This window comes from Chondrus crispus, genomic scaffold (assembly GCF_000350225.1).
Source record: "Chondrus crispus Stackhouse genomic scaffold, scaffold_186, whole genome shotgun sequence".
In the NCBI taxonomy this organism is placed as follows: domain Eukaryota; phylum Rhodophyta; class Florideophyceae; order Gigartinales; family Gigartinaceae; genus Chondrus; species Chondrus crispus.
In genome coordinates this window covers 166,742-188,142 of record NW_005179055.1, presented here as the reverse complement: position 1 = coordinate 188,142, position 21,401 = coordinate 166,742, and the positions used below count along the sequence as shown (strand labels likewise).

Sequence of the window (21,401 nt, the reverse complement as noted above, 5' to 3'; positions counted from 1 at the left end):
TCCCGCAGATTTCCCAGGACGCCCCTTTTCCAACCCGCTGCCCCCCCCCCCCCCCCTCCCCCCTACCACCTCCCCTCCCCTCCCCACGTCCCCGCTCCGTCCCGCGCGCCATGGCGGAGCACCTCGTCTCAATCTACGGCACGGAGAAGGACAAGGTCAACTGCCCGTTCTACTACAAGATAGGCGCGTGTCGCCACGGCGACCGGTGCTCGCGCGTCCACAACAAGCCTCTGTTTAGCCAGACCCTCCTGTTGCACAACTTGTACCAGTCGCCCGACCAGATAATCGCCTCCGCCGCCGCCCAAAGCCTACCGCCGCCCGACATCCCGCCCGACGACCTGCGCCACCACTTTGACGATTTCTACGCCGACGTGCTCCACGAAATGCTCAAGCACGGCCCCGTCGACGAGCTCCGCGTCTGCGAGAACCTCGCCGACCACCTCGCGGGCAATACCTACGTCAAGTTCGCCGATGAAGAGTCGGCCCAGAACGCCCTCAACGCCCTGCACGGCAGATGGTACGCTGGCAGACCCGTTTTGGTCGAGTTCTCCCCCGTCACCGACTTTCGGGAGGGCAAGTGTAGGCCGTTTGAGAGGTATGGACAGTGCGAACGAGGAGACTATTGCCATTTCATGCATCTCCGAAGGCATCCGGGCGGCACCAGGCCGGACGACCACGACCCCCGTCCGGATCGCCTCCGCTATCCACATTCATCGCGTGATAAATATCGCGATTATCCACCGCGCGACTCGCGCGATTATCCAAGGTATCAGTATGACGACAGGCGCTCGGAGAGAGACAGGAGAGAGGGCCCTGCCAGGTATCGAGAAAGGTCGAGGCCAAAGTCGAGGGAGAGGGGTCGCTACTCGGATTATGACAAGTCGTACAAGTCCACGAGGGAAAGGAAGAGCCCTTATCACGATTAGAGACCAAGACTTTTTTTCGGTATAGTTAATCTTTTACAAGGAATGAACTAGAAGTGTTAATGCACATACACGCAACTTATGCTTGTTCTAAAACTCAGTAAAATTCTCCTCTGCAAACCCTATCGCCTTCAAGCTGGGCACGCATGTGAGGTGCACCATCTGCGGCGGTCCGCACATCCCAATGAATGTGTCAGCCCCCGGCTCCGGAAGCCGCTTGCGAATCATCGACTCGTTCACACGCCCCAGGCTGTACTTCCATCCCGGGATAGGTGCCGACCATCTCTGCATAGTCTTCCAGTACTTTTGCTTCCACTTCGGCCCGAACCGACCCACTGTGTACCACAAATGAATGTTCTCACGCTCCGCAGCCATCTTCTCAAGCTCCTTCCGCATCAAAATGTCCTTCTCCGTTCGATTCGCGTATAGCAAATGCACATCCGTCTTGTCCTCTGGATCCCTGTAGATTGCCTGAATCACTTGGTATGCCGGCGTCAGACCAGTCCCACCACAGATAAGGCCAATCTTCGACGCATGCCTGTCTTTACCCTTGACAGTGAAGTTCCCTCTGCCCTTGTACTCAAAGTGACCCAACGGTCCCTTCACCTTCAGCATATCACCAATCTGCATCCCCTCCATGTACTGTGACATTTTCCCGCCATCCTGGAATTTCGGGTGCACATCGGCAAAGTACACCTTGACGCACAGGGTGAAGTGACCCAAGTCATCGTCAGAAGAAACAGGAGTGTATGCGCGCATGACCATTTTCCCATCAACAACTGCCTGCGCAAACAAATGATGTCCCACAGGAAGGCCTAGACGATGCTCCGGTGATGGCAACTTGAATTTCAACAGTCTCGTGTCGTGAGAAATCTCAACCTTCTCGATGAGCTCAAATGCGGTCCATTTCTTAGGGTCAAGTGCCACTTTGTCGCCATCCTTCAAAGAGAGCGTAGCTTCAGTAACTTCATCAAATTCTGTTTTGGAGAGGTCAGAAACGCTGGATGCGTCAAGGTATTCAGTATCATCTTCGACGTCGCCAATATAATACTTCTCAAGCATTCTTGTAGCTAGAGCAGAATGGATAGCATTGAACTCCTCTGAAACGTCTTCTCCAGCGCCCATGACGATGGCATTCACTCCTCCAGGATGCTCGTCTAAGTATGATGTGGTGTCATATACCTTACCATCGACGATAATCCAAGCTGATTGCTCTGAATTGTGCTTTTTGACTTCCTCCAACGTGAACTTTTTCGAACGTTTGGCTTTTTCGGTACCGGAACCACTGTTTGCTGGCACAGGTGCGGACGATTTGGAAGGGCTAGTTGACATCATCCACCCGCCTTCTGCCGGGCCTGGCACAGTCGGGTGTTGAAAGTCAATGACAGTGCCGTTAGAAGTCTCGACGGCATTCATCTTAATAGTAAAGTGGCGATTGTTGGCCATACCCATAAGATTCCACGTGCCCTCTTTCGGTTGCGTGTTGTTGCTTGAATCCCACGCCCGACACTGGAACTGACCAGATGAAAGACAGGCTTTATAGAGATCTTCATGATGAATATCCAATTCCCAAAACATCCAACAATAATACTTCCCTGTGCTAGGCGCATGACTGTGTTTCTCCTCGGGATACGAGGTTTTGCAGCTCAGCCATGTCTCGCCACAGTCCAGAGAGATCTCCACTCTACTGACTTTACGTCCCCCGCCAGAGTATGCGTATCCCTTGATGCTGTAAGTACCCGAATCGGTGACAACCAGACGCTCTCCGTTCGCTGGGTGAGCAATTGCGGAGTTGATGTTCATCTCATTGAAAAAAAAGTCATCACTGTACCACAAGCCCTGTTCGTGTGCAAACTCGGCATCAACGTGCGGGGGGAAGACTCGATTATCAAAGAAATGATAATAGTGTTCTGATGGCTTCTCTCTTACTTCGATCGTCGACAAATATTTCACCATTCTTCCTGCAATCCAGCCAGGAATAATGAGCCTCACAGGAAAACCATGGTCTGGTTTGAGACGCACACCATTTGCCTCATACGCGACAAGTACATCACCATAGGGGTTCATCGCAGTGGCGACATCAATCGAGGTTCCGTACGCACCCGTAGGCAGCTCTTCCTTGCTGGTAGCCTCGAAACTAATATGCTTTGCGCGTTGCATATCAATCCCGGCCATATTCAGTAAGGTCGTTAGGCGAACACCTTTCCACATAGTACAAGCAGTGGCACCAGCACCATAGTTGAAACCAACTGTTTGCTTGGCCATGTTTATTTCTTTCCGGCGGTTGCCAGAGCAAGTCAGTGACACTGGCATGGTAACTGATGGAAGCTTGATAAGCTCGTTCATAGAGAAGGACAATTCAGTTGCAACAAGACCTCTTATTGTGAGACGGTGCGTTTCCCAATTTGTGGGTGCGACTTTTCCATGGTTCCGTATAAAGTGCACTGAAATCGGAGTGATGAAACCTTGGTCCACCAACTTGCTCAGCGGAGGCTCAGCGTTCAGCGGATGCTTGCCGGTTAGACGAATGAGTTCTGGATTACGGGGAACCCATGAGTCGGGGGATTTTTCATCTCGGATGTCAATTTTGGTGGCGACATGGTTCTTAGGGAGAAGACTAACAGTAGAAGTCGTCATCTTAACCTAGTGCGTGGAGAGATGACTTTGAAGTGCAGCCACAGTTGCGATGTACAAGAACTCCTTATGTATAGAATTCCTGAGAGCCCTTTCTGAACCCTTTCTCAGGTTGCTTGTGCACATCAATCGACAACGAGTTAGTAGAATTTGATATACGTCCTGAAGGAGACAGGCGCATCACATTTCTACATTATTTGGTGATGTGTTCAGAATGCAGACACGGAAGGTACAAGTACATACTGTACTGCTTGGGACATTCAGTTTCTTTGGATTAGGATAGGAAGGCGGAATGGCTTCGGAGACGTCTTACTGGTTTCCAGAATTAGGAGAAAGGACCAAAATGTCGACAGCAAGTCGAAGGGCATTTCCTAGGTTTCACAGGTAATGAGGAGAAGGAGAAAACAGATTGGAAAGATTTGAGATAACTCTGTCATTGCTGCTGACTATGGCTCCCCAAACTGTGTCGGGCCGGACGTCCGTCCAATGGATGGCTTTAGAAATCCTCTATGGTTCTAGCAACGATGCTGCAAAAGCACACATGATGTAAATCCTATCTTGGAAAGGGTGAATATTCATGCTTTCAAGATTCTGGCGGCATGCTGCAAAACACACACGGCTGCCCTCCGTAGGGTCTCTTGGAGGCTTGCTTAATAGGAGCAACCCTTTAGAGTTTTGAGGTGAGCTTCTCGAATTGAGCGTAAAATATGTTCTTTATCATGTATATTTTGAGGCGAATTTTCACGGATGAATGCAGAGTGTGCTGAAACAGGTTTTTGCTGAATTCAACTCCAACATGTGTGCACAGATTTCTTCAATTTCACCAGCGAATCACTCATGTACAGTAATGCTATCTAGGTGCTGTCTAAAATTCAAGGTATGTCATAACGGGCAGTCTCCCAAAACTCTAAAAAGGGATGGACCAGGATGACGTCAGATAAGACTGGGGTTTACGTAAAGGCATTTTACTGTCCACAAGCAATGACAAGTGCGCTATGTGTGTTCTCGAGGGCTGTTTTTTTATACGAAGAACTTGTGCAGTCTCTTGTCCATGTCCCGCCATGACTAAGGTGCACCCAAAGTGCACATGGCATGAGGCAGGTCACGTCATGGGCTGCTGTCAGGGAGGAGGAGCAACAGTTTAGATAGGCAGTTGATCCTTAGTGCTGTCTGTAAATACCTTATGCAGCAATCTGCTCCATAGTCGAAATAGCGCTGTGTCAATGGACGGATTCTATCTCAAGTCGGAAAGAGGACGAAGCAACCACAGAGACAATTTCTCGTGCCATATCGCATAGGTTCCTTGATCATTGCCAGCTTCATTCGTATGGGTTATATTGCTGAAAGTACCCTTCGTATATACTTTTGTTGTTTCTGCGTTAATGCATGATTGGTTGTCTGTTGAATTACGCTCGTTACAAATGCTGGCATCTGCAATGCATCCCAAAGGGTATATTCATGGTTATGGAACTATGATCATAGGTTTTGGGAAGAAGGCAGGCAAGGTGGAGAGAGAAAACAAAAGCGCGATTCCGCAGAAAAGAAGAGATTGAGACAGCTGGAAAGCAATCTGCAGGTTCGCCCTCTTGTTCTTGTTACCTTTTAAAAATAAAGGAAGCACACGAATGCAGATTAGTAAGCGAAACGTCAGAGCCTCTTTTTTTCTTTTCTTTTTGACGTACTATGACGTGGGTTTTCTCTGTCAAGCATTCGTTGTTGGCCCGAATATATGGCTGTGCAGGACCCTATTTTCTTCTATCAAAATCTGGTTCGAAATTCTATGCAGCGTGCCAACGACCACCCGGATCATAGTGCATGAGTTGACTTGTACTACAGTAACAACATAACTGGAGGGGGGGCCCATACGTAAGAAGCGTTTTGCAGGAAGCTAATAGATGACGAACGGGCCTTCTTTCTTCAAGCGATGAAAGTGCTTGCAATGGCGTGGAGACAGCAGTCTCCATGCGAACATGGACCGCGATGCCGCTTGGTGGATGCACCACTGCTTCCTTCATCCTCAGAAAGAGATATGAGATTGTGGAGAAATTGCTGTTTTCAGATCAGCATACAGCAAAGACATGCCATTGTTCGCGATGTGCGAGGCATGGCATGCCCAATGGGTACAGTACATGCTAGTTGAGCGTGGGGAAGCAGTCACCAATCATGGTACTGGGACGTCAGTAAATACATGCTAACGGAATATTCCATGTTGAGGACACTGCGGGCCTTCCAGGGGGATGCGCTGTAACATGTGATTATATCTTTGCGCGTCCACGGTTATATACATGCGTACTATGAGTCCTTTGTACATGTTTGCATCTGAGAGTATAGGGTAGGGGTTCATTGATCATTAGGGTGGCGTCCATATCTATGTATTGGAAGGATGCGTGCGAAAAGGAAAGAGGAGCGGTGATGCAGCATGCACATCACTGCGAAACAGGTAGACGAGAATGGGTGTGATTCCTTCATGGCTGCATTGAGTCTGTGGGCATATGTTTGTGCAGTGGATTGACGAACTTCTTTTGGAATGCATGCAGCGGAGAAAGACACGAGGAACAGGCATCGCTGTCAGGAGAATCAGGCAGCAGGTCTGGTTTTAAGGTACTGTATGCAGAAAAATGAAATTTTTTTGGGTCAGGGTGTGTCTTAACAGGCTGTTTTTTTTTTGTTTTTTTTTTTGATTCTTGCTAAATTGTTGTAACCTTCACGATTCTATCTGTGTTGTTGAAGGGCACTGGTGGAAGCTGGTACAATGGAAAGCACAGCAAAAATTGTTGGCAAGGAAGGATTGAAATGGGCTGTAGAAATGATAGAGGAGTGGGGCACGGAAATGGAAACATTCCCGTGCGGTTCGATCACTTGACCATGTGTAACATGTGTAAGCGGGTGGGGATGTTGTGTGGCGCTTTAACCTATGGTGGAGTTTTGGTGCAATACTGTTATGGTGTTTTTGGTGCGACGAGTTTGAGAATAGAGCGTTGTGATTCGGCGGTCATGCGGGGGCGAAGGGAGTGCGGTGTCGTGCATGTTGGAGAGCAGGCCGTAAAGTTCACATGAGATTTGGTTTTGAGGACGAAGTATCGGATGCCTAGGTAACCTCCAGTAGCACGCGAGGGTGGCTTCGTTATGGTCTCAACTCAACTACAGTAAGGGAGGGAGTGCCGCCAAGATTGGACCTGGACTGGAAATGTGAGTATATCTCCTTGGAGGCCCTGTGTGCAGTAAGGTTACAGTACACCTGCGTACACCCACCATCCAGTGAATACTGTATAGTATACAGTACCCTTGGTACCAAGGGTACAGTATTATGGTCCATAATACTGTAATAACACACTGCTGTATGTGGACTATCCATAAATTATGGATTGGATTCCATACTCGTTATAACGGTGAGACAAGTCGACGTGTTACGCACTCATGGCGTGCACGGGCGGTACAGCAGAACGGGACATCGTCCCCGACCCATCGTCAGGGCCAACTCGGGCGCGTTTGCCGCTGGGGTTGGTCAATTCAGGTGAACAGTCCATCTGTGCACCGCGAGAGGGCAGGCAATGGCCGGGTGTACCTTCATCGAGCTCCTCCTGCTTTGTACGTTCTCCCTTAAGTGATCGAGTTCATTCGGCACAGACAGACATACTGTACGGCGCGCAGGCCGGAGTGAGTGGAGCGTGAGTGGGCATGAGGATAGGGCCTTGCTTGAACATGCCTACCTGACTTTCTGCCTGACTTTTCTGCCTGACTTTCTGCCAGACTTTCTGCCTACCTTTTATCTACCAAAGGGTATCTACAGCATACTGTGCTACAGAGTGTCGCAATGGCGAGAAGGACCTCAAGTAAATGTACAGATATGCCTACCCTTTAAGACACACACCTCTGCGCAGCTACTGTACCAAGGGTATCTACGGCATACCAAGGGTATTGTACTACGGAGTGCCGCAGAGGCGAGAAGGACCTCAAGTAATAAATGTACATGTCAAATGAGGCGGACAATACTATGCAGTTGTGTCCACACCTTGTTGTGAGTAGCCCTCTAGGTGTGTACAGCAGCAAATGCGGATGGTGCAATTCAAACATGCGACACACTGTAATGGCTTGTAAAACACTGTAGTATCCTCCGGCCACCGCCATGGCACGCGTCGACACGTGGGCAGCATTTTGCAACACCAACAAGCTCTTTCACCACACGCCTGGGTCCTCACGTAACAGGCTTGGCAGGGTATCCAAAGCGCGGGTCTTGATTGCTCGGGCGCGCGCGTCGCCGGCAACGCCGGACACCCGTTGACGGCACAACAGCTGTGCCTGGCGGTCGGCGGAGCGGCTCGCTGGGCGGCAATCATGCCTGCGCTCCCTTTTGCGACTTGCAAGGTGTCAAGACGGCGCGTTTGTGTGGTTGGAGCCCGCCGCACGGGTGCGGGCGCCGCGCTGTCGGAAGATGCGCACTGTAAAGTCGTTCTCCAGCGGGCACTCACCGCACGATGCGCCTCCCTCATATCGTGCCATTCCCCAGCCAGCAACGCGCCACGAGAATTCCTCCTTGTCCACCATTGCGCCACTTCCCCGCCCCGGTGTGGCCAACCCTCCCCATTAAATGCCCAACCTCGCGCACAACCCCCTTACTATTGCGTAAATCACATCGCCCCCGTCCCGTGAGAGCACTATGTAATCGACTGTCTCCACTTCCCTGGCCCCCCTTCGTCCGTTAGACGCCACATTCCCCCCCCCCCCCCCCCCCCCCCCCACTACCCCCGCTTCACTCCGCGCACACCTTCCTACGAACCGCTGCTGCAGTATCCGGTACACTATCCCTATCTTCGACCACGTCGCAGCCCACTCCCCAACATGGAGCAGCCCCCCACAATGCCTGTCTCCGTGTGGGATCCCTCCAAGCAGCCTGGACACTCCTCGCTGAAAAACACCCCGGACGCTACACCAGACTCCTCTTTGCGTGGCGGCCGTGTTTACATTTCCGCGAAGAAACCCTCGACCAACTTGGCTGCTGTGCCCGAGTCCAAGGGCATCGCGTGGACAGAGTTTTCGGCAGCCCTCAGTAAGGTTGCGGCTGCGAACCGGGACATCCTGCCGAAGGATCATCTCGCCACCGAAGTCGATGACCGCGACAAGAATTCTCCAGACAACTGGATTCCCAGACATCCGGACCTCGTCCGTCTTACGGGTAAACATCCTTTCAATTGCGAGCCCCCGATCGGTAAACTCCTCAAACAGGGCTTCATCACCCCTGTCTCTCTACACTATGTCCGCAACCATGGTAAGTGTCCCCAGATGTCATGGGATGCCCACCGCCTCACTGTCAAGGGTCTTGTCAAAAAGGAGCTTGTGCTCAACATGGACGACATCCTCGCCATGCCCTCCATTACCCTACCGGTCACCCTTGTTTGCGCTGGAAATCGCCGCAAGGAAGAAAATATGATAAAACAGACCATCGGTTTTAGTTGGGGTTGCGCCGCACATGCTTGCAATATATGGAAGGGCGTCAAGCTTTCTACTTTGCTCGAGAAAGCTGGTATCGATCGGGAGAATGCAAGGCATGTATGCTTTGTCGGCCCCGAGAAGGAGGGGCTGCCTAATGGCACGTATGGCACATCCATTGACATTGCTACCGCTACAGATCCGTATGCCGATGTAATGATTGCCTATGAGCAGAACGGCAGCAGGTTAGCCCCCGACCACGGCTTCCCACTTCGCGTCGTCATTCCGGGTTGGATTGGTGGCAGAATGGTCAAGTGGCTGGAGACCATTGAAGTAACGGATAAGCCTTCTGAGAATTACTACCACTTCTTCGATAACAGGATCCTGCCACCGCATGTCGATGCCGAGCTTGCAAAGGCGGAGGGCTGGTGGTACAAACCCGAATATCTTTTCAACCAGCTGAACATCAATTCGGCAATTGTTCACCCAGCCAATGGCGAGACTCTCACTTTAACCGGCGCCGGTGTCTACACAATCAAAGGTTACGCCTATTCTGGCGGAGGACGCAAGATCACTCGCGTTGAAATCTCGCTTGATGGCGGTCTCACTTGGCGGCTGTGTAAGAACGACTATCCTGAGGAGCGACACAGCCATGCCCCCAAATTCGGGAAATACTATTGCTGGATGTTTTGGGAATACACCATTGATAAGTTCATGTTCCTCAACGCCGCCACGGGCTCGGGTGAACTAAGGTGCCGTGCGTGGGACGAGGGTAACAATACCCAGCCGAAGGATATCACATGGAATCTCATGGGCATGGGGAACAACTGTCACTTCACGGTGAAGGTCAAGCCGCGCCAGTCCTCCGGAGCGTTTGTCCTAGAGTTCCTGCACCCTACAGTGCCTGGACCGACGGCCGGTGGCTGGATGCCTCCCCCGAAGCCGGTGACTGCAGTACCCTCGGGCCCTGCCCCGGGTAAATCTCCTAGTGCCCCCGCTCTCTCTTCTATGGTGAAGACGTACACGAAGGAGGAAGTGCAGGAGCACAATTCGGAAGAATCGGCATGGATTATTGTTGATGGGAAGGTGTATGATGCCACTCCGTATTTAGATGACCATCCGGGAGGAGCGGCAGCCATTGTCATGAACGCTGGTGAGGATTCGACAGAGGAATTCATGGCGATTCATTCGTCTAAGGCAAAGAGCATGCTTGAGAAATATTACATTGGGGAACTGGCGGACGAAAGCCAACCTGCCGCTGCATCGGGCAAGAAGTCTATGCATTTGTCGAAGTCTTCGGCGCAGCTCATGAAGGATGACCTTCCAAATCAGTCTGTTCAAACGGTCGAGAAGGCTTCGCACTTGTGGGAAGATGACGACAAGGTTGCTTTGAACCCCAAGAAATGGACTGAATTTGAGCTGATCGAGAAGATTGAGGTTTCTCACGACACGAGACTATTCAAGTTTAAGTTGCAAACACCCGAACACAGGTTGGGCCTCCCTATCGGCTATCACATGTTCATTCAAGCGATTATTGATGGGAATATGGTCATGCGCGCATACACTCCTGTTTCTTCTGACGATGACTTGGGTCACTTCACCCTATGCATCAAGGTGTACTACGCCGGTGTGCACCCCCGGTTCCCGGATGGCGGAAAGATGTCACAATACATGGAGAAGATGGCGATTGGGGACATGCTGAAAGTGAAGGGGCCGTTGGGACACTTTGAGTACAAGGGCAGAGGAAACTTCACTGTCAAGGGCAAGGATAGGTATGCGTCGAAGATTGGCCTGATCTGTGGTGGTACAGGACTGACGCCGGCATATCAAGTGATTAAGGCAATCTACAAGGATCTAGAGGACGATACGGATGTGTATTTGTTGTACGCGAATCATTCTCTCAAAGACATTTTGATGCGTAAGGATCTGGAGAAGATGGCTGCGGAGAGGTCAAATATCCACTTGTGGTACACGGTGGATAAGCCCGAGGAGGGATGGGAGTACAGCAGTGGATTCGTCAACGAAGAGATGATTCGCGCACATCTTCCAGACCCGGGCGAGGAGTCATTTGTAGGCATGTGCGGACCGCCACCGATGATCAATTTTGCGTGCATACCCAACCTCAAAAAGATTGGCTTTTCAGAGGAGAACTACATGCAGTTTTAGAGCGAAGGGACGTTTCGGCTGTGCGTTACAAGCGGGATGCCCTGCGTGAATTGTGTGTCTGTACCGTACATGTAGACGGAGAATTTGTGTATAACCAGCAGTAATATTTGATAAAGATTCGCATGCACATTGGACTGCTCAAATGGCGTTTGTTTATCTGTATGAAAGAACGTGGTGTGGAAGCAGTGATAGGGAGTGGAATTGTTTCGCCACGTTGGGGACAGAGTCGCTCATTAGGACGTGGATGTTTCTCTATGGATAAGTCTAGGGGTGTGAACCGGTTTTGCTCTTTCAAAATGAGGGCGGTGATCGCGGTGTGGTTTGCGACCTGAGATAGTTAATACTGTAGTTAAATCTCAGAAGTAGAGTTCCAGTACTTCATGTATTAAGTCTCGCGCTTTGGGGCAGTGCTGAATGAAATAAGGCGAAATCAAGGTGTGTGGTACAGGGATGCTCTCGGCAGTGCATAGACAGGGCCACGGGCCCGTAGTGGATATAATCTCTTGGCGGGGCATGCTGGGCGTATGACTCCTACAGGCTCTCTCCCTCTTGCCACGCTATTAACTGTATGATCCATCGATAATGGAGTAGCGCCTTCTGCCGCCGAGTCGACCACGTGCCCGCGGAGGTGGTACAGAACCCGGCCATCCCACGGGAGTACTATCGCTCCATCGCGGTGGTGATAGCACCCCTCTTCTACCAATTCGCTGACCGCAGCGGGGCGTAGCTGTAGCGTGCCGTGACTCGCACTCTTGCGCTGTGCCACCTGAACGTAGCAACCAGTGCGCTCTGTGCACAGTGTGGTGTCACCCGAGCCTGCGATAGCGTGGAAAAGTAGGCTTTGTCGAGCTTGGCACACTTTAGCTAGCTCACCTAGGGTCCATGTTTTCCTGAGCGGAGCAGCCTTCTGGATATCGAGCCGCAGCCCGCGCCGCGTGCTGGGGTCCGGGAACATGAAGTCCCCCCCCTTACGCGACACCTGATAGACGGATCCTTCCCCGTCCGCGCGCGCAGCATTGGCGGCCTCTGTGCCCTTGATTAACATGATCCCTGGTGAGGCGCCAGCCACTCTCTCCCTGATATCTGCATTGTCCAGCATCTCAGCTCTGATGAAGACGCACCTCACCCCGTTATCGTAGTCTAACCTCGGGAATAAGATGCGATGGGGCCCGGCTTCTGCTTCAAACAAGAGTAGTCTGTGACTGAACTCGTCTCCATAGTTGTATATCACAGCGTCACTCCGCCGAAAGGACGGGTATACCTCCCACGGTAGGCCGCCCCCACAGTTCATGTATTCCCTGTGGATCCACACCGAGTCTATTAATCCGGGCCCTTCATACTCGGCGTTAAGGCCCTTGTAGCTGCTCACCCACCAATGTGTGAGCATGTCTACTCTCACGAGGTCACCAACGCTCTCTAGGGTCGAGTCGTAGCAAGGTATGGGTTGGTCTATTATAACACAGCCCGCTCTGGCCTCTCCCCCCATGGGTAAAGCCGTGATGGTCGAAGCCCTTATAGCGCCGACTAATTCCGTCCACATGTTGCGACATTTCTGCCATTGCTGTGCATACCTCCTCGGACTGACACTCCACCAGTCTACTAGATGTATTTCGCTCACCTTGCATCCCCTCTCAGTAGCTATCATGGGTGCTGCGGCTTGGGACCTGTGGGCCATCGCACCGCGGTCCTTTGCATCTGGAACCATGTATGATATACTGTATCTGATAACTGTGCTTGGTATAGCCTGGGTCCGGGGCCTTCGGACACGTCCGAACACTCGCAATGCGCGCGGCACCTACAGCACACTGTGCACCTGGGATTAAGTCCACATGTTCTCGGTACGCCATGCACCAGGTATCGCTTGTAACAATGGTGCAAACAGTGGGCCCTGCAGCGTGAGCAGGTGTTGCAAGCACTCACTATCAAGCAGTTCAGGAAGTCGCACACGTTCATATCCCTGGCAGTCTGATCGCTGGCACTCGGCCAGTGGAGTGCACCTAAAGTTTGGATTTTAAGGCCTCCTGTGGTGTAGCCTGCCATCTTTGGGTGTCAGTTTCGCTGCTGTGCTCGTAAGTCCCCCTTAATTACTCAATCAAATTTCTAATTAATTATATGGGTTCAAAACCACGCCACAGACTCGTTGAGGCCGACCTCTTGCGACTCGCCTCCCAATTCGATCCGTGATTCTTCCTCTGCACTCGTTTACCACGGGCCAACGAGCGCCACAAATCGGTCCAAGCCAGAGCAAGTAGCACAGCGCCACCTCATGACCCCTTGGACGCACCCAATAAGCGTTGTCAGAGCCGAGATAAGGGGCCTGGCCGCGAAGACACGTGGGCGAATGAGATTTCACGGAGGTAATCATCCCTTGTGATTGCGCCACGGCACTCGGAGGTTGCATGCATACCGGGCCATGCCCTCTCGAAACGGTGGAGTCAGTGCGCGATCTCCTTTTGGATAAGGCCCCTTTCAGAGCCGTGGTGAAATGGAGAAACGCCTCTACCAACTTTCTCCGTTGTCGGTCAGTGCATGGAGGCGTCTGGAGTGGAGTGTGCGTTCAGCGAGTCACGAATTTCGTTGCTTTTCCAAGTTTCGTCCCAACCGCCTGCGGCACCCTCCCAACCAATGCGTTCACCGCACCTTCCGCCCGCACGATAGATGCTACGAAGCCGTCTTCTGACGTGCAGCCACACTCCCTTGCCGCAGTACACAAAGAACACTCACATGCCGCTAAAAGCGTACAGGAGAGACACCTGTCCAAGGCAAGGCTCCAACACCAACAGTCGAAAACGTGTTCGTAGTATGTTTTGTATGGTACAGCATCTCCCAATCCCTCCACGCCGAACGACCCCATGTATCCTGCCTTGCACTGTCGCCAGCCCTTACCCGACTACTGATAGATGCTGCAAAATAATAAATCTACCCCTCTCATCTTGTGGAACCTCTCCGACACACATCCTTATCCAGTCTTGATCGACACCATATAAAGACCATACTGCATCGCGTAACTTTCACCACACACTTCCTGTTTACCCTCCCCACTTCTTCTCGCGCTCCCCCCATCCCCCCCGCCCAGTCGTGCAAGCCGTGCTCGTCCTCACCCTCTCGCCGTGCGTATCTACGTCTCGGCCCTTCTCTTTCATAAACGAGCCGGCTTGCGTTCCCCTGTAAACTGATTCAGCCGCTGACCAGTCGCTCCCAACCCTATTCCCCTCAACTATAATACAAAATCCTCCCGTCACACTTCATTCGCTAACTTGCCAACATGTCTGCTATCCGTCGATCAGCCGTCGTCTTCCGTCGCCTTGCGTACTCTCGCCCGTACGCGTCCACCCCGGCTGCTGCAGCCCCGACGGCAACCAGCGATGAGAAAGTCCCACCCTCTGTTGAGCACGGTCTCGGCACTGTCCGAGATGTGCTCAAGACCAAGGGCGAGAAGTTTTTCTACACTCGTGGCGATGACCTCGTATACGATGCTGTCAAGAAGATGGTTCATCACAACATTGGCTCTCTCATCATCGTTGAGGGTGCAGATAAGCGTCCCGTTGGAATCATCACGGAGACAGATTATCTGAACAAGGTTATCGTCAGGGGTCGCTCATCCAGGAGCACTCTCGTCCGAGACATTATGAGTACCAAGCAGTTTACAAGCGTTGCCCCTAGTGCAACTTTGCATGAATGCATGGAACTCATGACGGAACGGAGGATTCGGCACATTCCAGTCGTCGACCATCAGTCTCACAAGGTTCTCGGCATGGTCTCTGTCGGAGATATTGTCAGTGAGCTTGTGGCTGCTCACAGGCGCAATGCCGAGCACATGCGCTCCTTCATCAGCGGTGGCTATTAACTTTCTCACCACAACGCCATCATTCTCCACATAATTGTTCTGCAGGTCGGCACCTCCCCGGTTCTGGTGCACGTGCTGCATCGCTTCGTAGTCACTGTATAATCTTGCTGGGAGCTCGCCAAAAATCGTTGCTATAGCTAACCTGCCTTCTGCATCTTCGCGTGCCTTGAAGAGCCTTGTCCATTGCGCTGTATCTGATACATAAAGCGGCTGACGGCTCTAAAAGGGGGCACTTGGGATATCGCTAGCTTCAGTAAAAACATTACTGCGATTTCTTTCTCATCGGCTAACGGCACGGCACCTTTTCATTGAGTCTTATGAGTAAAAACGGCTACGCGAGCTACTTAGTTCGCACACGACACAGGGACTTAGAAACAAAAGACTCGCAACGCAACAGAATTCAAATTCGGCCCAACGGATCATGGTTCATCAACGCAAGCGATAGCGCAGCAAGTTTTTCGCTTCTGAGTGACGACCCTTAAACTCATACTCGATGGCAATGTCCAGGTCTCTTGGGTTGTTTCGGTTCGGCCGGCAAGCCAAGGTGCCCTCGAGAACCTCCCCTTGCTCCATCGGCAGCGCCCTGTCTAGATACAGCACGGTTTGCTTCCAATGCGTTGGTTTCTTGTGCGGTCCAGTCACAAACGAAACTGGTTTCAAACAGTGCGAAAACTCGATATCAAAGTAGGCGACAAGTGCATGGGAATAGTCGTTTCGAATAGCTGTGAGCTTGAATGGCACGGCAAATGACAGTTCCTCGACTGTGATTGTGGCACAGTCGATTGGAAAGACTGCGCACACATTCGTCATGACTTGTTCAGGGTCGACAGTGTCTACGAGCGGCTCAGTGAGTGCGACGCTCTTGATGCAAGACATATTGAGTCCATACACGTTATCCCAAAAATCGATCTTTTCGGCCTTGTACTGAGCATCCTCGATAGAGCATAGATACAAAGTTGCTTTGTCTGGGAACATAAGACCGCCCGGCTTGAGCCATTTATCTCTTGCAAATAGAACAGTGTCCAGCATGGACTCGTAAAACAGAAAGTAACCCATCCATTCAGAAATGATAATATCAACTTTCTCCGGCAACTCCATTTCTTCGACTTTGGTCTCCTTGACTTCAATGACGTCGGAGAAGCCGTTGTCGGCAATAATTTGTCTTGCTTGGTCGACAATCTTCGAGCACTCAACGGCATATACTTTCTTCGCACCTGCCTTTGCCGCAAAGATGGACAAGACACCGGTGCCGCAACCGACATCCATAACGACTTTGCCTTCGAACAGGTGGCGGTTTTGAACAATGGCGCGCATGTAAGACAAGGTGCGAATATCATCTTTGAGCATTTCTTCGTGGATTCCAAAATGGGCGTACGAATTGAAGTAATAGTCGGAGGAGGTCATGTCGAAGTCGGCGTCGCCAATGACGCTGGGGTTAGCACCATCGGGAAGCAGACGTCGTAGGGCGGTTTTTTGGGACTCGCGGTTGTCGAGAGCGAGATCAGCCATGGCGGCAGAGGCTGTTGGGGCGGGTGTGGGCTCTGAAGACGACGCTGCTGGGGCCATTAGCTCGTGGTGGGGGAGGAAATAAATGAAAGGAGAGTGCAAACCGAAGACGGGTGAAGGTCTTGAGGGTGCTTTCTGCTAAACAAGAAAACAGAGAAAAACGAGGGTGGTAGACAGAGCGCGGCAAGACAATTGGGGAAATGGTGGGTAAGAGTGAGTTGAGTGTTGTTGCGTCACAGGGCCGGCGGGGGAATTCGAGGGGGCATACAACGTCGGGGAGGGATCTATTGGTGACGACAGTGTGCTGTTTTGCGATTGGCAAACTAAGGAGCGCCCGACGTCCGTGACGGTCCGTCGTCAACCAATCGAAATTGAACAAAGATTTAGCCAGCATGCCCAGCGTTATGAGGCGCGTTAAGCTGTGTTTTGTGTGCATGGGAACAATATCAACAGTACAGTACACTGTAGCTCGAATTACAGATGGTGAGCACAATTCGTACACGTGGGTACCACTCTGACCGATTGTACAATTTTGGTGTACACGTGGAAGGCCGTTGAAACGTGTAACTGTAAGCTCTGTTCCGAGACCCGCTCGGACCATACTGCAGAAACCGTTGATGTGCCACCGCAGCAGGTGCCCCATCTGGACCAGCATGACACTCACAGAGAGTGTGGTCGCCGGAGTAACCGCATTGGTCTGACATCTTTCCATCCGCGATGCCCGGCTTGTCCGTTGCATTGCATCTTGCCCATTTTTTTCTCCTTCAAAGAGGTTAACCTCGTACACGTCTTCGACCTACATCCACCCTCCTTCGGACGTCCTATTCCCATCCCATCCCTATCCATTCTTCCGTGTCACAATGTTCCGGTCCCTCTTTATTCTCGCTCTCTTCCGTCTTTCGCTTGCTGCCCCTTTCCTCCTGGGATACTCGTCAACACAGCACTTTGCAAGCGCTGGCATTCAACATCCGGAGCAGTCCACCACTGCATCGCTCTCACACCTCCTCGGCCGCTTTAATTCTGATTCCACCTCTTCCGCACAACTTCCCCTTCACCCCGATTTCGCATCGCAACCCCGTCCGTCTCTCCTTCTCGTCGTCCGCGCAGAGGTGTCATCACCGCGCAAAACCCTCACAGCACTTGCTGGCGCCCTCGGCGGCGACCGACCCACGTCATTTATCGCACGCACCGGCGCCTTTGATGACGCCGAAAATGCAGTCACTGTAAATCAGGTCGCCGACCTCAAGGTCTCGGAGAAGAACGCAGTCGTCAATGTTCAACTGAAGGAAGGCGAATCTGCGCAACTCATCGGCGCCATCAAGTCGCTTGCTAGCAGGCATAGTTACATGGCTGTTGTGTGGGCCTCTCGCCAAGATGCTGGCGCAGCTGATGCGGCTCCGGCTGATCAACCCGCGGCTGGTGCAGACCCCGCCAAACCAGACGCTGTCAATGGGAATACCGCCGATTCGGCTTCGGGGGCTGACGCCACCAAAGCACACGTGATGAACCCACCAGAGATTAGCTCCGCTGGCCTATCCGGCTTGCTTGTCGCCTTGATCTTCTTGCTCATCTTTGTCCCTGGCTTCCTTTGCCTTACCAGAATCGCCTCACCGGAGACCTTTGACGTCATGGATAGCAACGACATGAAGAAGAAGATGCAATAAGTGACTATTATCGTATGTATACACGCTCACTGACTGAATAAGCGTTCGATATCGTAGTGTCAAAGCTTTTCAAGGACATTATGCACTCTGCGATCTTGTACACACTACGGTCGAACGCCTTCAATTTCGTATCTACTGCGTCTCGGCAGAGGGAATACCTTCGTTACAACTGTAAAGCAAATACACAAATCAGTATGTTTAGCTCACACTACGACTCTCCGTGTTTCAGGACGGCTTCACTAACCTGTTCTAAAGCGTCGCGTTTGTCTAGATACGAGTCATCCACTCCATCTGCTGTTAGTATTTGTAATACGCGCTCAGATAAACTCCCCAATCTTCCCAGAATCTTTCCTGCCCGGAGCATGTCATCGTATATATTCCCCAGTATACAAAAAGTCTGGGCATCCTGCACTTCAATGGGAGGGGTTGCATCTTCCAAGTGTACCCGTCGACGTTTTCCCGCTCCGTTCGGGAATGCTGATGCAAAAGAGGGCAGCTGATCCGGAGATACGATGGATTCAAGATCCATGCACTCCTGTGGGTGGATATCGTCATCCTTTGCCGCTGCAACAAAATTGTCGAACATTTGTTCAATTGCTACAATAGTTGTCCGTTTGTTTTTCATGAATCCGTGAATTACGCCGGCAAGCTCATCCAGCATGATCTTCGTTACATCAACAGATGAGTTGATATCTGACGTTCTCTTATATACAGCTGAAATGATGCGATATATCGCGTGAAGCACCCGGGTTGTCCTCACTTCTCGCCTTCTCACCACTAGAACGATCGAAGACAACGCCTCCCTCAACGAGGTTTCCCCGAATTGAAAGGAAGATAAAATACCGTCGCTATCGCTCCTCTCTATTGCTGGTGCTATGTCGGCGGGTGGGGACAAGTGGAAACCTGGGCTACTGTCCGTACTGGAGAATCGGGAGTCGAAAAGTCCACTTGGTGGGGTCTTCATCCCATCAAAGGAAGGGTTGCTTGGCAGCGTCGGAGTAGAAGGCCGTGAACCCGTTGGAGTCAGAGGGGCCTCAAAATCAGATAAAGTCATGAGCAGAGGTTCCGATCCACGACGCTGTAGATCATCCTCATCCGGAATGCCAATGTTAATAAAGCTCTTGAATGGGCTGTCTGCAAAGAATTCGTCGATTTCATCGATATCTTCGAGAAATAAATCGTACTTCAAACTTCCCAATAATTGCTTCGACGCAGCCTCACAACTAATGAATGCCTCAATCGCACAAAGGGAGACAAATGTGACGCGCTCAGTTCCCTTGATATTTGTAGCCATACCCTTGAGACCATGTAGAACGTGACGATGTTCAAAATCAGACGTAGGTCTGCAAAGGTCTCGTACAAGAACACTACCAAGTGGTGAGGCCTTGCAGTGAGTCAGCATGCATGTCAACACCAAAGCTCTCGCCGCCGCATCGAAAAGTGGCAAAGCTGGTTTTGTATCTGTTTCTGCATCTGCCCTGGTTAGGCCCCACTGTTTTCGCAGTAGGTGCAAAGAAGCTGGAGATGCCTGAGACGCTATTGGTCTGAAAAACGGGCTGAACACCCGCTTGCTGATGAGGCTGACAACCAGAGGGTGAAGATACGATTGCGAAACGGTAGACACATCGCCAAGATACGCAGAGATGTTCTCAATTTCCTCGAGCTTGGCAGTAAGCTCAGATAATTTAACACGTCGTCGAAAAAGCCCAGTCCGACTTCTCGTCCTTCGCACTTCCCTCCCATCGTCCAGTAAAAACTCAAATGCCCTGCCAACGCTACCACACAGCCTAGCCAGCAGTTCCATGGTATTGGGGAAATACTGCGCTTCGTCTTTGGCTGCAAACCGTAAGACTTCCGAATCCCCAAGTGCATAAATAGTGAGTGTTACATTTCGCATCGCAATCCGGACCATCGCTTCTGGGTGATCAAAGAATTTGGTCACGGCGGTGTATAATGGAAATGAGCCCTTTCCAGGATCGAAGAAAAGCTGAACCAAACCTTCGTCGAGCTTCAGGGCAATGGATTTGACGGCAGAAATGAAGTAAGCTAACATCTCGTCATGTTCAAACGCAAATTCAAATGAAAGAATCTGGTTGATGTGGTTTGAAGAAAATAAGCACAGAAGAGATTCTTGCCGCGACACGCTCTGAATCACAATAGATAGTGTCTGCAATATCTGTGCCTGAACCTCAGTACCGTCGTTGGTCAATGCATAGTGCTCTTGATTGTCCACTTCTTCTGCAGCCTCACCAATTTTCCGCTCGGTGTGACTCGACTCGGCTTCCACGATTGAACTAGTAAATGATAGAGCTGAAGACTGCCGACCCGACATGCCAACAGAGGAATTTGTCAACCCTTCAGCAGATGTCCCGTTCGGTTGTGATCCCACCACAGCTGTACGATTATCGTTACCAGGGGCAATGGTGGAAAACTCCCTGTCTTCGTCGCTATCTTTTTCCTCGCCGTCCCCTTGTGATTCTAATGCTAGTTCGTTCGCGGTGACGATTGGATCCATCTCACTAGCCTGAGATTCTGCAAAAGCTGATTGAGGCTTCACACTGACCTGTAGACAGCGCACCAGCAGCGGCATCACAGAAAGCTCAAGGAACACATCCCACACATCTGGGTCGTGCTGATCTGCCCAGACCATGATCTCAGCCAGATCTTTCAGGGCCTCAACAACTTGCACAGTCAGGACGCTATCGGCGGTCTCATCAACATACGCTTGCACGACAGTTACGACTCCCCGCAGTCGTAGTGCAGCGTTAATAGCGGGACTCTCACTCGCTGTGGAAAGCGGAGAATCCGGAGGTCTGTCAAAAGCCGGGTTGGCAGGTGGTGAGTCGACATGCGGTTGGCGTTCGTCAGTGTCGGAATGTTGTGAAACTCGTGGAGACAGAGTTGGAGTGTTCTGCGCGGAGCCAGGCTCTATGGAGCGCGACAGAGCCGTTGCTCGTTCAAAGCTTTCTTTGTCCTCCTCAAAGGATGGCACAGGTTCTAACGAACCTGCATCAGCGGCGTCCGGTTGGGGAGGGCCATCGCCCGCGACGAAATTGAAGAAGCGCCGCATGCAGGGTGAGGCTCAAGTGACGCATATGACGAATGTGAGCCGTGGGGGTAAGGTGTATGAGGCACAGCATGCCTTCTCGGAGGAGGGAGCAGCAGAGGGAAAAGTCAAACCTCACCTGCGTCAGCGGAGAGTGAACACGGTAAGCATGATGCAACATATCGCGC

At 51.6% G+C, this 21,401-nt stretch overlaps 7 protein-coding genes; 4 read left to right on the top strand and 3 right to left on the bottom strand.

Annotated features, from left to right (window-relative positions):
• Window positions 1-110: 110 nt before the first annotated feature.
• Window positions 111-1,043, top strand: CHC_T00009403001 (Splicing factor U2af small subunit B). XM_005714433.1 is given in 2 exon segments: window positions 111-926; window positions 927-1,043. The coding sequence occupies 1 exon segment, from the start codon at window positions 111-113 to the stop codon at window positions 924-926; it is 816 nt and encodes a 271-aa protein (XP_005714490.1). The 3' UTR covers window positions 927-1,043.
• CHC_T00008899001 (Nitrate reductase, NIA2) lies at window positions 1,014-3,560 on the bottom strand. Its single transcript, XM_005714432.1, has one exon. The coding sequence runs from the start codon at window positions 3,558-3,560 to the stop codon at window positions 1,014-1,016; it is 2,547 nt and encodes an 848-aa protein (XP_005714489.1).
• Window positions 3,561-8,396: 4,836 nt separating this feature from the next.
• CHC_T00003369001 (hypothetical protein) lies at window positions 8,397-11,313 on the top strand. XM_005714431.1 is given in 2 exon segments: window positions 8,397-11,150; window positions 11,151-11,313. 1 exon segment carries the CDS (start codon window positions 8,397-8,399, stop codon window positions 11,148-11,150), a length of 2,754 nt encoding a protein of 917 aa, XP_005714488.1. The 3' UTR covers window positions 11,151-11,313.
• A 2,236-nt stretch (window positions 11,314-13,549) lies between these two features.
• On the top strand, window positions 13,550-15,236 carry CHC_T00003368001 (hypothetical protein). XM_005714430.1 is given in 4 exon segments: window positions 13,550-13,932; window positions 14,118-14,260; window positions 14,438-14,997; window positions 14,998-15,236. 3 exon segments carry the CDS (start codon window positions 13,550-13,552, stop codon window positions 14,995-14,997), a joined length of 1,086 nt encoding a protein of 361 aa, XP_005714487.1. The 3' UTR covers window positions 14,998-15,236.
• A 15-nt stretch (window positions 15,237-15,251) lies between these two features.
• Window positions 15,252-16,563, bottom strand: CHC_T00008919001 (probable arginine methyltransferase (pam1)). XM_005714429.1 is given in 2 exon segments: window positions 15,252-15,426; window positions 15,427-16,563. 1 exon segment carries the CDS (start codon window positions 16,561-16,563, stop codon window positions 15,427-15,429), a length of 1,137 nt encoding a protein of 378 aa, XP_005714486.1. The 3' UTR covers window positions 15,252-15,426.
• Window positions 16,564-17,363: 800 nt separating this feature from the next.
• Window positions 17,364-18,357, top strand: CHC_T00003367001 (hypothetical protein). XM_005714428.1 is given in 2 exon segments: window positions 17,364-18,167; window positions 18,168-18,357. 1 exon segment carries the CDS (start codon window positions 17,364-17,366, stop codon window positions 18,165-18,167), a length of 804 nt encoding a protein of 267 aa, XP_005714485.1. The 3' UTR covers window positions 18,168-18,357.
• An 18-nt stretch (window positions 18,358-18,375) lies between these two features.
• Window positions 18,376-21,237, bottom strand: CHC_T00003366001 (hypothetical protein). The gene has a single exon (XM_005714427.1). It carries the CDS (start codon window positions 21,235-21,237, stop codon window positions 18,376-18,378), a length of 2,862 nt encoding a protein of 953 aa, XP_005714484.1.
• Between the last annotated feature and the right edge of the window lie 164 nt (window positions 21,238-21,401).

What these genes read in the sequence shown, in the direction of transcription:
- CHC_T00003369001 (XM_005714431.1), top strand. Translation starts at nt 8,397, where the DNA reads ATGGAGCAGCCCCCCACAATGCCTGTCTCCGTGTGGGATCCCTCCAAG.
- CHC_T00003368001 (XM_005714430.1), top strand. Translation starts at nt 13,550, where the DNA reads ATGCATACCGGGCCATGCCCTCTCGAAACGGTGGAGTCAGTGCGCGAT. An exon ending in GCAAGGCTCCAACACCAACA is followed by an intron (nt 13,933 to 14,117) that starts GTCGAAAACGTG and finishes ATCCTTATCCAG; the next exon opens with TCTTGATCGACACCATATAA. An exon ending in CTCGTCCTCACCCTCTCGCC is followed by an intron (nt 14,261 to 14,437) that starts GTGCGTATCTAC and finishes TCCGTCGATCAG; the next exon opens with CCGTCGTCTTCCGTCGCCTT.
- CHC_T00008899001 (XM_005714432.1), bottom strand. Translation starts at nt 3,560, where the DNA reads ATGACGACTTCTACTGTTAGTCTTCTCCCTAAGAACCATGTCGCCACC.
- CHC_T00003366001 (XM_005714427.1), bottom strand. Translation starts at nt 21,237, where the DNA reads ATGCGGCGCTTCTTCAATTTCGTCGCGGGCGATGGCCCTCCCCAACCG.
- CHC_T00009403001 (XM_005714433.1), top strand. Translation starts at nt 111, where the DNA reads ATGGCGGAGCACCTCGTCTCAATCTACGGCACGGAGAAGGACAAGGTC.
- CHC_T00008919001 (XM_005714429.1), bottom strand. Translation starts at nt 16,563, where the DNA reads ATGGCCCCAGCAGCGTCGTCTTCAGAGCCCACACCCGCCCCAACAGCC.
- CHC_T00003367001 (XM_005714428.1), top strand. Translation starts at nt 17,364, where the DNA reads ATGTTCCGGTCCCTCTTTATTCTCGCTCTCTTCCGTCTTTCGCTTGCT.